This window comes from Anoplophora glabripennis, unplaced genomic scaffold, assembly GCF_000390285.2.
Source record: "Anoplophora glabripennis isolate ALB-LARVAE unplaced genomic scaffold, Agla_2.0 scaffold240, whole genome shotgun sequence".
NCBI lineage: Eukaryota > Metazoa > Arthropoda > Insecta > Coleoptera > Cerambycidae > Anoplophora > Anoplophora glabripennis.
In genome coordinates this window covers 63,127-77,639 of record NW_019416340.1, presented here as the reverse complement: position 1 = coordinate 77,639, position 14,513 = coordinate 63,127, and the positions used below count along the sequence as shown (strand labels likewise).

The window sequence follows — 14,513 nt, the reverse complement described above, 5'->3', positions numbered from 1 at the left end:
AAAATGTGTGGCAAATAGATACGACTGATTTTTGAATATAAGTGACATGGTTTTTGAAAAATAATCGATTTTGTAGATATTATATGAACCTAAAAGTTATTATAATTTCTTTAAAATTAGTTTTAAATAACCGGTTAAAATAGTAATAAATTAATTAATTTTATCCAGTTTCCTCTTTGATCGGAATTTGTTTTTCTATTTTTTAATAATCTTTCCTATTTTTCTGTTATTTAAAATTGTTATTTCAAATGGTGATCGGGTATAACTGAATCAATAAAGTAATCTGTATGCTCGTCATACATAACTTCGCATCTTCTTCTAGCTTAAAAAAGCAATATATCAAACAGAAATTGAAAAATACTGATTCATGTACTGATTTATATAGCGACCAAAGTGTATACAAGATTATGCAACTTAATAAAAAAAAGTTCCAAAGCTAATACTGCATAAGCTTTAATCGACAACCTAGTTTCGTAAATTGTTACTACTGTTATACAGGGTGTTAATGATTTTATGTCAAAAATTTAAAGGGGTGAAAAAGGAGCAAAAGCCGAGTTAACTGATGTCACAAACTTGTATTGGAAGTTTAAGGTAATAGAGAAAAAAGCTAATTAAAAATGTATTTAAAACTGTTTTGGAACTGCTGAAATACATGTATTTTATCGCGGCGAGTACTTTCTGTACATTTTTTTAGAGTTTGTCGGTTTCTTATGAAGCCGGACTGTATTAGAAAGTCAGTATGTAATACATTGTTGTAGTGATTGCTGTGCTGTTTTTGGAGAGTACATTTAATAGCCGTATTTCCATGTTTTCTTTTGAAAATGGCGCATTTATTTAGCAATCGCGAATATTATGATATGCTCATAATTTATGGCTAAGCAAACGAAAATTCCCACAGAGTACTTAAATGTACCTGAATGACGTGCCGCCGCACCAGAAATATTGTACAGCAAGTAAATATTTCGCATTCTGTTGTGTGGTGGACATTACGAGAAGCTCAGTTGTACCCATTTCATATTCAACGTGTTCAAGCGCTTACTCCTGAGGATTTTCCACTGCGTCGAGGTTTTTGCGAATGGTTGCTTCAGGAACATGCAAGAAATCCTCAATTTACAACGCAAATAGTTGTTAAAAATGAAGCATATTTCAGTCGAAATGGTGTACGGAACGTCCACAACACTCATCACTGGATTATCGAAAATCCACATGAAATACGTAGCGGTGCCTTTAATGACACTTTAATAGGACCTTTTGGATTGCCTAGACGCTTAGATGAAGGTGCTTCATATGTAGATCTTACTCCTTTAGACTTCTTTTGTGGGGATATATGAAATGTGTTGTGTATTTCACAGAAGTTCGTGACATCGACCGACCAACTGCGACATCGTATTGCCGATTCGATTAGAGAGGACGTGGCAATGTTGCAACACGTTCGAGCGAATTGGATACGTCGCGCTGAACCTTGTGTGCAAGCAAATGGTGGGTACATCGAACATTTTCTATGAAAATCAAGGTGGCTCCTTGGAATGTTGAGGTAAATCAAATTTTAAAATTAAATTTTACTCAACACAAATCCGTGTATTTACCTCATAACGGACATGTGGCAAAAATATATGATATAAGTCCATTAACACCCTGTAGAATTGCTTAAAATTTAACAGTTTTCCACAAAGGGCACTTTCTAAAGTGTTAGAATTTTAATCATTTACGCATATGACTATTATACATTTTTACATAACCTAGATGTCTGCATTGGTTTTTGAAACATCAAGCTGGAAAGTTTTAAATGGAACACTCTCTATATTTAAAAAAAAATGTTTATGTAAATATAATGTATTATTTTTTTGGAAATTAAAGATTGGAATAGCTGCGACATTCTTAAAATTCTTTAAATTGTAATATTTTTATAAATAATATTAGACCTATGTGTAAATGTATAGTATTCAGTTGAATGACTATACATTTTTGATATACCCATATAAAAGAATTGACTTTACTGCCTCCTATTGTTGAACTGTTCCTTCGCAAAAGTTTGTAGGTATGGATTTCATAAAAATATCGATTTTCTAAATTTGTTCAGTTGAAATTGAAATGAAAACGAAACAGAGCCATTTTCAGGAACTGCGTCAAAATTGTAGAAAAACGCTCAGACTCATCGATTTTAGATTAAAGGGGGACATTCTTTGCTGGTATGTTTGACTCCGCCACTTTCACCCCCATGCAAGGGTAAGCATCACCACAAAATATTTAAATGGCATTGGGGGTTGAGTAATATTTCCTTTGATTTTGATTCTCTTCTGAGATGTAATTTGACTGGCCAAATGTATTTGCAATTACTGGAAGACGCTATTGACACTGCCTTGACTGATATTAAAAATGTTACAGAGTATGATGAAAATCATTTCGATTTTTCAACAGGACGGTGCTCCTCCGCATTATGCGTTAATTGTCCGTCAGTATTTGGACCAACGTTATCTACGGAATTTGATTGGGAGAAAGTATTGGGCGGAAATTGGGAGAAAGTATTGCGCGGAATTATAAAATTTAAAGTCTGTCTGAGAATTGTAAGAGCTTTCAAAATAAATACTACTCAACTCCCAATGCCATTTAAATATTTTGGGGTGATGCTTACCCTTGCTTGGAGGTGAATGTGGCGGAGTCAAAAATACCAGCAAAGAATGTCCCCCTTTAATCTAAAATCGACGGGTCTGAGCGTTTTTCTACAATCTTGACGCAGTTCCTGAAAATGGCTCTGTTTCGTTTTCATTTGTCCTCCCTGTATATAGAATTGTTAACTTGAAAACGTTTTTAAAATTATAATTTAAGTTGTATAAAATTTAAATAATAAAAATTAATAAACGAATCTTCAGTAATTTTATTTTTATTCTTACTTTTCTACAAATCCCATTTTATCGAAACTCTGGTACCTAAAACCTCTAATACGGAGATTTTTTCCAAAAATACAGCTACCCTAAAGTAAGGAAAAGTACAAAAACTGATTTAAAAAGATGTAATTTCATAAAATTAAGTAGTAATTAATTTGTTCAAATATATTCTCAAAGAAATAGTCAACTTTATTGGAACTAAAACGTTTCCTTAGTGCGAGTGAAAAATGCGTTTGGCTAGTTTTTGTTCCCAGTATCAATATCGTCCGTTGCCCTTAATAGAGAAATGGCAATTAGGACACGTCTTAGAAAAAACTGCAAGGGAGCAAGATTTAATTACTTGTGAAAATGGCAATCCATAACTCCGGCGAGAAGGGCAGCAGAAAGGCCATGAGCGGGATCTCGGACTTCTGTTGGGGAGCCGCTAAAAAAGATACCCCGCTGAAAAAATACGGGGAGCTGAAGTCTATAACTTCGCTTCGGGCGCTGGATACGCTCAGAGCTGCGAAGGACATGTGAGCTGCTCCGGACACTAAATCTCCCACAATCCCATTCCACTTTACGTCGACTTCATCGCTATCGACCTCTTTCACACGTTCCGTCTTTATTAATTCCTCCTTGAACCTGTAAAAGTAAATAAGGAATTATTAGCTGCCGTCCGGTTTGTCTGCAATATCAACCAGATACAAAACTTTTTTACGTGCATTTGTAAAAATAATAAATATACAGGCTGTCTACTATAAGAGGGTCACTCCTATGTATCTCGCTTAATACACGAAGCACGTCAAAAATCTTTATATGTTTCTTGTTGCATTTTTTAGGGCACCAAATTGTTTTTAAAACCAATTTTGGGTTCCTTGGCCACTTTTTTGGGATTTCTTAAAAAACCGGAAAAGTACCGAAAGTTTAGGGTCGTCTAACTTTTTTATTTTAAGAGATAGAGAAAACTTATTTTAATAAAATTTCATGGCAAAATTGATACCTTTCATCTGGTGCAAACAAATTTTTGAAGTATCGTATGTAACTTGCTGCACCCTTCTACGCGGGCAAAAAAAAATGTCATCGAAGCAGGCTGTGGGTACAAAAAACTTTCTTCCTCTTTCATGCTATATATTACATGTTGCCTTTATCTTTTATATTTATTACATTTTTATAATTTTGGTATCAAAGATATGGATTAATGTATAGAAATTGTTTTAAACAGTCCAACTACAAAAAATTATAATGTACTTTTTTGAAGCTAAGAATCTGCAATATCTGGCACCCATCAGTTTACCATTATAAAAGTAAGGTCCGATGATTTTGGTATCAAGAATTCTAACCCAAACGTTTACTGAAAACCTCTGTTGAAAAGCATTTTCTCCGTGCCAATGTAAATTACCAGTTCATTCGAAGTAAATGTTCCTAGTAAAAAATCCATTGTTACAAAAATTGGGCACATCTGACCAGAGAATTCTTCTGCATATAAAAGGATTTTCCCTCTTTCTTTCTTGTCACCACCTACAAAACCTCAATCTCCTCGGTTTATCTTCCTCCCTCAAGCTCATGAGGTGCACCCTTTTCACCTTATAACATTTGAAACCATTTTTTCGTAATATCCTTCTTGCACTATCCTTCTCTAAATTGTAGTTCACTTCAATCTCTCACTGTTTTGAACATTTTCCTATTTACATAATTTAAAATTCTGTTAACATTACTTATTTTATTAACAACAACTGGTTTTATTAGCGAAGGTTTTCTACATTCCGCAAGTGCTTGAATAGAATTAAAATTTTTCATTGATAGTACAATACAAACATATTACACTTCTCAATATGTAAAAATATCATTATTATTCAAAATTTTAGTTTTTCAAATCACTGTTACAGTTAACTGTAACAATTTCCAGTTATGTATGAATTATAACAATAAACAATTTGTTAAATAATGGCATTACTGGGATAACACATTTGCTTTCATAGCGTGCTGCATTTAGCGTACCTTACCTACTTTGTCTGTGCAAGAACAATGTTGAAGGCTCAGTTTTCTCTAAAGTAAAAAACCAATATTATAATAATGTATGTATTTTGCTTAAAAGAAGTACATTATATTTATTAATTTTTTGTAGTTGACACGTGTCTACACCAATTTCTACGTTAACACGAAAATGTTTACATTTTTTATACCAAAATTATAAAAAAATGTAATAAATATAAAAGATACAGGCAACATGTAGTACATCGTCTGAAAGAGGAAAAAACAACCAATTTTTTTGTACCCACAGCCTGGCTTCGATGACAATTTTTTTTTTGCCCGCGTAGAGGGCGTAGCAAAATACATAAAAATTTTTAAAAATCTGTATGCACTAGGTCAAGATATCAATTTTGCAATGAAATTTTATTAAAATAAGTCTCTTAAAATCAAAAAGTTAGACGACCCTAAACTTTCTTTACTTTTCCGTTTTTTTTATGATTACTCACAAAGTCGGCCATGGATCTCAAATTTGTTTTTACGAGCATAAACACCTCAAAAAATGTATAAATATTTTTGACGTGCCAGGAAAATTGAATAATTTCAAATATTTAGAATTTTCACCAGCAATATATGTTTTTAGCCACGAAAATTGAATAATTTCAAATATTTCGATTTATCACCACCAAGAACGGAGGTAACAACATTTTTAACAGTAAGGCGATGTTTCGCATTGTATTAGCTATGTTCAGTCCAAATTTTGTTCGTGCAACTCTCTTGGTTTCGACAATGCAATACCTATGTATGTTTTCAGCCACTAAAATTGAATAATTTCAAATTTTTCGAATTTTCACCACCAAGAATGGCGGTGACAACATTTTTAACAGTAAGGCGATGTTTCGCATTGTATTAGCTATGTCCTGTCCAAATTTTGTTCGTACAACTCTCTTGGTGTCGACAATGCAATACCTGTGTATGTTTTCAGCCATGAAAATTGAATAATTTCAAATATTTCCAATTTTCACCAGCAATGCTTATACAGGGTAGCCCATCGAAAACGTACCGCAAGGCATTACAGGGTAGTAAAGAACTTTTCGGCAAAATCCAAAAACAGGTCAAATTTCTTTCTGAGGGGGACAACTTTTGGCTCAAAAAGCATACCAAAATCTTCAACCCCCTAAGTGGGGGTGCTATCCCCTAAATTTTTTCAAATGGGAATGGGGGTCAAGTGGGGGGTCATTAGAAAGGGCTTTTAATTCTCTATACATCGATTCTTACTTTTTGAAAATCGATTCATTATTTTAGAAAATATGCAGCTTTGAAAATACGAACAATATTTTTGACGAGAAATGCGAAAATCGATTTAATTTTACTTCAAAACTTACGGTATTAGTCAAGTAAATGCTGAAAATGTTGTCCGCCAACTTGCATACAATGATACAGGTTGTCTTCAAACCGTTGTCGAACATTCTGGAGCACTTGCGGTGTTACTTCGCGACATACATTAATGATTCGTCCTCGCAGATCTTCCAAGGTATCAGGTGGAGTGCTGTAAACTTTGCTTTTAATGTGCCCCCAGAGAAAGAAATCTAAAGGATTTAAGTCGGGTGACCGAGGGGGCCACTCAATTGCACCTCTTCGTCCTATCCAGCGTCCTGGAAACGTCTCATTTAGGTAATTGCGCACATTGAGCGAGTAATGTGGAGGAGCTCCGTCTTGCTGGAAAATCAGTTCGTGTTCATTGTAAGCAGGGTCGTCCTCTATGATATTTGTTAGAGCTGGGTCGATGACATTTTGTAGTAAATCCAAGTACATATCGCCTGTCAAATTTCCAGGAAGGAAAAAAGGACCTACAATGGAATTTCCAAAAATACCTGCCCATACATTCAACTTCTGGGGGTGTTGGGAGTGTGTCTCATGGAAAATCCTTGGATTGGTATCAGCCCAGTAACGACAATTATGGCGATTCACTAAACCATTCAAGAAGAACGTACACTCGTCCGAAAAACACACATTAAAGAGGAAATTATCGTTTATCGCTCGTTCAGTCATTATTTCGCAAAATTGCAAACGACGATCAAAATCGTCTTCATTTAGCTCTTGCACTAGCCGAATCTTATAAGGATGGAATTTGTATTTTTTTAATATTCGTTGGACACTTGTACGACTCACTCCTGTCGCAGTAGCCAATTGCATTGTACTCAGCGTACTATCCATTGCCACTTGCCCCAATACCGCTATTTCCGTAGGTTCATTTAGTACCGGATTTTCAACCTGCCTCTTTTTGTTATGAACGGAGCCAGTTTCGCGAAATTTGGCCACCAATTCGCGAACAATTTTTCCAGACGCATGTTTCTCAGGATGCCGTTGGTTGAACAGTTCGGCGACCCGATTTCCGCATTCATTGTTTTTGAAAAAAAGCTCAATAATTTCTACTCTTTCTGGAATTGAGTACACCATAATTAATCAATTTAAAAGACTCGGCAGTATTGGTACTCTTCAACTACAAGTCACAAGACAGTTATCTAGCAACTTCTTGTGGCCTATCTAAATACGAAACAAAAAGCGGACAATTTTTTGCTCACCAAAATCAGGCTAAAGAATTCGCAAATCAAAAAAAAAAACAGCGAATTCTTTTGAAGGAATTTACCAAGCTAATACCGTAAGTTTTGAAGTAAAATTAAATCGATTTTCGCATTTCTCGTCAAAAATATTGTTCGTATTTTCAAAGCTGCATATTTTCTAAAATAATGGATCGATTTTCAAAAAGTAAGAATCGATGTATAGAGAATTAATAGCCCTTTCTAATGACCCCCCACTTGAACCCCATTCCCATTTTAAAAAATTTGGGGGATGGCACCCCCACTTAGGGGGTTGAAGATTTTGCTATGCTTTTTGCGCCAAAAGTTGTCCCTCTCCGAAGCAAACTTTACCTGTTTTTGGATTTTGCCAAAAAGTTCATTACTACCCTGTAATGCCTTGCGGTACGTTTTCGATGGGCTACCCTGTATATGTTTTCAGCCAAGAAAATTGAATAATTTCAAATATTTCGAATTTTCACCACCAAGAACGGCGGTGACACCGTTTTTAACATTAAGGCGATGTTTCGCATTGTATTAGCTATGTCCTGTCCAAATTTTGTTCGTGCAACTCTCTTGGTTTCGACAATGCAATACCTATGTATCTTTTCAGCCACAAAAATGTAATGATTTCAAATATTTCGAATTTTACCAGCAATACCTATATATGTTTTTAGCCACGAAAATTTAATAATTTCAAATATTTCGAATTTTCACTATTAAGAACGGCGGTGACAACATTTTTAACAATAAGGCGATGTTTCGCATTGTATAAGCTATGTCCTGTCCAAATTTTGTTCGTGCAACTCTCTTGGTTTCGACAATCCAATGCCTGTATATGTTTTCACCCACGAAAATTGAATAATTTCATATATTTGGAATTTTTACCACCAAGAACGGCGGTGACAACATTTTTAACCGTAAGGCGATGTTTCGCATTGTACTTATTAACTATGTTCTGTCCGAATGTTCGTGCAACTCTCTTGGTTTCGACAATCCAAGACCTATATATGTTTACAGCCACGAAAATTGAATAATTTCAAATATTTCGAATTTTCACCACCAAGAACGGCGGTGACAACATTTTTAACTGTAAAGCGATGTTTCGCATTGTATTAGCTATGTCCTGTCCAAATTTTGTTCGTCAAAAATTTTTCGGGAATGTGTAAGTTAAATTTGCTTAAATATTACCATGAATATTTCCTTATCAATGGCAAAGTAATCAAAATAATTATTTTTGTTAACCTGACCTAATATTTTTTAAGAGTGCTAACCCTCGAACAACGAATTCAGCTTGTGAAATATTATAAATCGATCCGTTTCGTAGCAATATGCAATATAAATTTTTAATGAAAAATATCCAAACGTGACTGTAGCTTGTAGAACAGTTTGCAAGTTAATTAAAAAATTCGATACATCTGGTGATGAACAGAATATTAAAAAGATAAAAAGAAATACAGCGATGACTGTTGTAACATTCAAACCAGAGCTTGATTATAAATTGCTTGACAGGGATGACGGCCGTCGGATGGACTTTTGTTTAATAATGGTCGAGAAAATGATTGAAAACAAATTCGCTCATGAAAATATTTTATTTACTGACGAATAAACGTTGTCAACTAACGGGGTGGTTTCCTCACAAAACTATTGGTACTAAGGTAAAGAGATGGACAATTAACAGTCAAAATATACAAATACATATAATGAAAATTTGACAGGGGTGATACCGATGAAATCTGAATACCCTGTAGATATGGGGGCCCCAAAAAAACGAATAGTTTTATATTTTTTTTCGTGTCTCTTATGAAAATATGTTAGTTTTAGTTATGTTTTAAGAGCTCCCTCAAAAAGTCAGCTCGAAAAAAGATTTTTAAAAATTTCCAAAATCGTCAAAAATTGATATTTTTTTTTCGTTATTTTATCATTTTCTGGGTTGAAACAATCTTGATTCTGATATTTTCAAATCGATATTTTAATTTCTAAAGGTCACTCATAATTATTTAACTTTAAAATTAGTGTAAGTAGGTACCTATGTTTTCGAGCGACCTCTAAAAATAAATATCAACGAACTAATAACTTTTTTTATTAAATTTGATGAACAAAAGAATAGAAATAAATCACAAGACACTTAAAAAATTTCTCGAGGCAAAATTTACTACCGCACTGTAAATATCAAATATTTATAATTTTTTAATATTTTAAAATTTAAGTGTCTCCTGATTGATTTCTATTCTTTTGTTCATCAAATTAAATAAAAAAAGTTATTAGTTCGTTGATATTTATTTTTAGAGGTCGCTCGAAAACATAGGTACACTACTTTGAAAGTTAAAATAATTATGAGCGACCTATAGAAATTAAAATATCGATTTGAAATTTTTAGAATCGAGATATTTTTCAACCTAGAAAATGATAAAATAGCGAGAAAAAAAATTATATTTTTGACGATTTTGGAATTTTTTAAAAATATTGAGCGACCTCTAAAAAAAATTTTTTTTTTGGGCCTCCCTAATGTAGATAAATACTATTTCTATATAGTTTTGTTAATTTAAATATTATCGTAATAGAAACTGATACTAGCTACATAAGTAAAGATAAATCATATATAACCCTATCAATTTATAACTATACTAATAAATCGTTATAATTTGTCCTAACATATGAATGCAGCTGATATAAGTCCGTGGATGCCAATATTTTAGTATTTTCACATAGATTTTAGAAACTTTCGATTGTCTGTTCCGCACGATAAAGATAAACTTTTTCATTTAACGTTAAAGTAAATTGCTTTAATTGAAACAGCCTTGTTATCTTATAATCTCCTTTGATGTTGATTCAAAGTATAGAACACAAGTACCACTTCAGTGTTACTTAAACTGTACAGCATTATCACAAGCCATTATTATTCAAATTTGTTACAGTCATATCTATTGGAAATATTAGTATTACCTTGGTATTTTTAGCCACATTTTGCAAAAAACGTAATTATTATTAGAGATCGGAAATGTTAGGGCAGCTGCAATGTGGCACAGAGTTGGCTGTACGCCGGGTTCCCTTTTAAGTAATTTTATTCAAACAAAAAGTAACACTAACATTTTGCTACACTAAACGCTTCACAGTACGTACAATATTTGTTGCGATAAAATTCCAAGTAACGTATACGCCAATAAAGTTTTGTTATCAGAATTACTGTAACATTTTACAGCAGCAGAATATTAAACTATAAACATGATACTTTTCGACCGGAAATTAAGTTCCATTCTTTTACTTTTCACCTCCGTTGATTTATTTTTATAAGAAATTACACTAAAAATGCACAGGGCGATACACTTACAAAGAAACACACCTTCGTAACTGAAAAACACTTTTTGTACTGCAAGCTTCTACTGTGAACGCTACTCCGCCAATATCTTTCTATCTTGGATGTCGAATGAGCTTAATTGAAAGAAAGTGACGCAGAGGTCTTCTTGGAATTCTATCTCAACAATATCGTACGGACTGTAAGCATAGTACGTAATAGTAAGTACCAGCAAATGTTAACAAAATAATAATTTCTTACTCATAAGGAAAGTGATAATAGAAAATCATTAACAGTTGCCCTAAATGTTCCGTGGTTAATGGTCTCTGGCGATAGATAGGTAAATATCCATTTCAAAAACAAAAATGACCTTTCAACATTTACCGAAGTTGTAGCACATATCTAGAATAATCGAAATGTTTAATATACTTATGCAATTTTTACTAATAGTGCTTTTGATCTAAAGCTTCGCATCGATCAATTTATTCGATACGTATCTAGCTTCACCCTAATGTCTGCTTTATCGGCCTAGCGTGCCGGTGAAAGATGCCGGTTTTTTATCCGTTGCCGTTGGCCACATATTTCATTGTCGTTTGTGCGTCTGTGAGTGAGTTTGACACTTTACTTGGTGGAGTGTATGGCACGTGTTTTTTGTGTCAGTCATTAGCAGTGTGTATTGTGAGCACAGAGCGACACACGGCTTGACTACATATTTAGTCTATGTCTGCTACTACAATGCGTAGGTATTGTCCCATACTAGCTTAGCCCTTACTACTGTTTATTTATTTTATTGTCGTCACAAAGTTTCCGATGTCTAATTTATTGTTATACCAATAATGTGTAAAATTACAAATCGAGCAAGTGATATTTTTTTATTATATTATATTGTACGGGCACTATAATTAATAAGTACGTACCTGTAACTCAAAAATTTCTTTCCGACGTCCCTTCTGCCCCTGGAGTTTCTTATAATAGTTCTGGAACCAAAAAGTCCATCTGCGACTATGTACAATCTAAAATCGAATTCTAATTCTTGAGCAATATTTTCCAATAGGTCCATGGATAGACCGTAGCAACAGTTTGTGCGATATTTGAACTTATGAAAAGGGAAGAAACGATCGTCGTCGTCACTATAATCGTCTGGGAACTGTTTGTACTCTGAAAATTGGTTCTCCTCCTCTTGTTCGTCCTCTTCTTCCTCCAAACGTTGCATCTCGTTGAAAACTAGAGTTAGATTGTCCTTATCTGAAGTAAGGACCCGATGACATGGAAGACCTGAAGCAATAGATAGCATCAATAATAATAATAATACATTTCTTTGTTGTTTCAATAGTTAAAAACAATGGGCGAAGTTTAGCTTATGCCACTGTTAGACTTAATCTTTAAATTAAAAGTGAAAAGAAAAATAAAGAAAATGACATATTATTAATAAAAGGCAAATATAGTTTCTTTTTTTCCCAGGGAGAAAGAAGGTTTTTTATGGCAGCATTGTAGAATAAAACTGATTATGTCAAGAGCAGTTATGCACGAATCTCTCCACGCCCTCGTCATCTTCAAATCGTTACCCTCCTAGAGTTTCTTTAAGCGACCCAAACAAATGAAAATAGCAGAGGATAGGTCCGGACTGTAGGCAGGCTGATCAAGTTGAGCCCATTTCTTCTGGTTTAGAGACTGGAATCGGTTGGTCTCGTCTTTTGCGGCGATACATGCAGCCCTCAGCTCGTTCAAGAGCTCGCAGTAGTAAGCAGCATTGATTGTGCGTCGCTCATGCAAATAATCAATGAGCAAAATGCGTCACCGGTTGAAAGAACATTGGCAGCTGACAGTCAAGTCTTGGCTTTCACTGGGAGTGTAGTGGTGGACAAACTTTTCGTCGAAGGTGTCTATCCGACTCAAGAATGTATTACATTCTTTCAGAAATATTGCTGTGAGTCTCTGACAGACCTCCAAACGTTTCAACTTCTGATCTGTTATCAAAAGGCGAGACACCCATCTGGCACACACACTTTACGGAACTGTAGGTTATTTGTGATTATTGTTTGACCGCTCACATAACTTATTCCGACCTGTTCTGCAAGTTCGGATACTCTCACTAGTCAATCGTCTTCAAGAATACTGGTCCGATAGTGTTTCTGATTTTCCAACGATTTTCGTCCTTCCTTGAACTCTTTATGCCAGACAAACACATGAGTCTTGACAATGCAATCAATCTCTAGAAAATTTCCATCGCTTGAACCCCTTCACGAGAAATACATTTTATAATTATACGTTGCCCAGTCAAATCCTAAAGAATCCAATAGCTACTATTCAATAGATTATTCCAATCCAAGTTCCAAAAGCTTCTTTTTTTCCTTCTTGTCTAATAATATGAGAAATTATCCTAAAGCCATTTAAAATAAGAATATAAACTTTTGGATGACCAAAAAAATCAAAATAAATGTTTACAAAAAATAGTCTCCACCTCCTGCAGGATCAAAAAATGAAATATTTAAGTTTCGATCAGTATAAAGTATAGTAATTGCACCAGCTAATACTGGTAGAGGAATGAGGAGTAAAATAGCAGTAATTTTTACTGCTCATACAAATAAAGGTAATCTGTCCATATTTATTCCTCTAGGTGTCGTTGTAGTAAGATTAACTGTTCCCAAAATAGATGAAAATCCAGATAGATGTAATCTAAAAATAGCTATATCAACTGAGGAACCTCTACGAGCAACATTGGCAAAAAGAGGGTATCATGTTCCTGCTCCTCTATCTACAATACTACTTATAAGTAAAAGTGTTAAAGAGGGGGAAGTAATCAAAATCTTATATTACTTATTCTTGGAAAAGCTATGTCTGGAGCATCAAGTATTAAAGGCACTAAACAATTTCCAAATCCTCCAATTATTACAGGCATTACTATAAAAAATAATTATAATGAATACATGACCTGTTACAATTACATTATAAATTTGATCATCTCCAATTAAAGAGGGGGTTCATAATTCTGATCGAATTATTAGTCTTAGTGATGTTCCGATTGTTCCTGCTCAAGCACCAAAGAGAAAATAAAATGTGCCAATGTCAAAGGTGTACCTGTTGCTCCGATATCATGAGCGTTGCTGACGAATTGGTTAGGAGTGTGGAATGACTATTTCTCCCCACTCCTAATGGCTCCATCCAAGCATACTAGAAGCGGGGACCCAGTCCTACCAACCGTATAGTAGGAACGTATTCGATGCAAAGTAGAGCAAAAAGTTGTTGGTCTTTTATCAAAGGAAAATCGTGTCATCATTTTTAGGAGGCGTAAGATGAACCATTTCAAATTTAAAATGAAATTCAATGTTAATGAAATACCGCTGCATACGCACTGTGTTCTGGTAGTAGCTGTAGTCGCCCAGGTGCATCGAGTGTACGAACTGGTCGGTTATACGTCAAATACTAACCTGGCGAGCTTTGCCGTCAATTAGAGAGCGCTTCCAAAAAACAAGTAAACAACAGTGGCGCGTACAGAGGTAAAATGTAGTACATATGTGGAATTTAGGAAACAAATTGGATTTATAATAAATTACATTTAAAATAAATAGTTTATGAGAATAAAGGAATTTTTGTAGGAACAAGGGTGCCAGACGTGAACTGATCCCTTCGTCCCTTCATAATGTATAAAGAAATTATTCAATTTCTAAAACCCTTAAAAGCGTATGGCACTGGATCCCTTGACAGGTAATGATTTATTACTTTGCATCGAATATGATTCTACTATAGACGTCCAGGGACAAAAATCTCGTTTATATTTGATTTACCCTCGTATTTCTGCATGTA

General features: G+C 34.3%; 1 protein-coding gene across 1 annotated transcript in view; it reads right to left on the bottom strand.

The window, feature by feature from the left end:
• The window catches only part of LOC108908466 (glutamate receptor ionotropic, NMDA 3B-like), a gene marked incomplete at its 5' end in the record, with an annotated part of 78,206 nt that overhangs the window by 42,710 nt on the left and 20,983 nt on the right, over positions 1–14,513 (bottom strand). Inside the window, 3 exons of the mRNA XM_023454155.1 lie at positions 3,226–3,471; positions 4,332–4,385; positions 11,634–11,984. Of these exons, the coding sequence (XP_023309923.1) occupies positions 3,226–3,471; positions 4,332–4,385; positions 11,634–11,984 (651 nt within the window). The remainder of the gene's footprint in view (positions 1–3,225; positions 3,472–4,331; positions 4,386–11,633; positions 11,985–14,513) is intronic.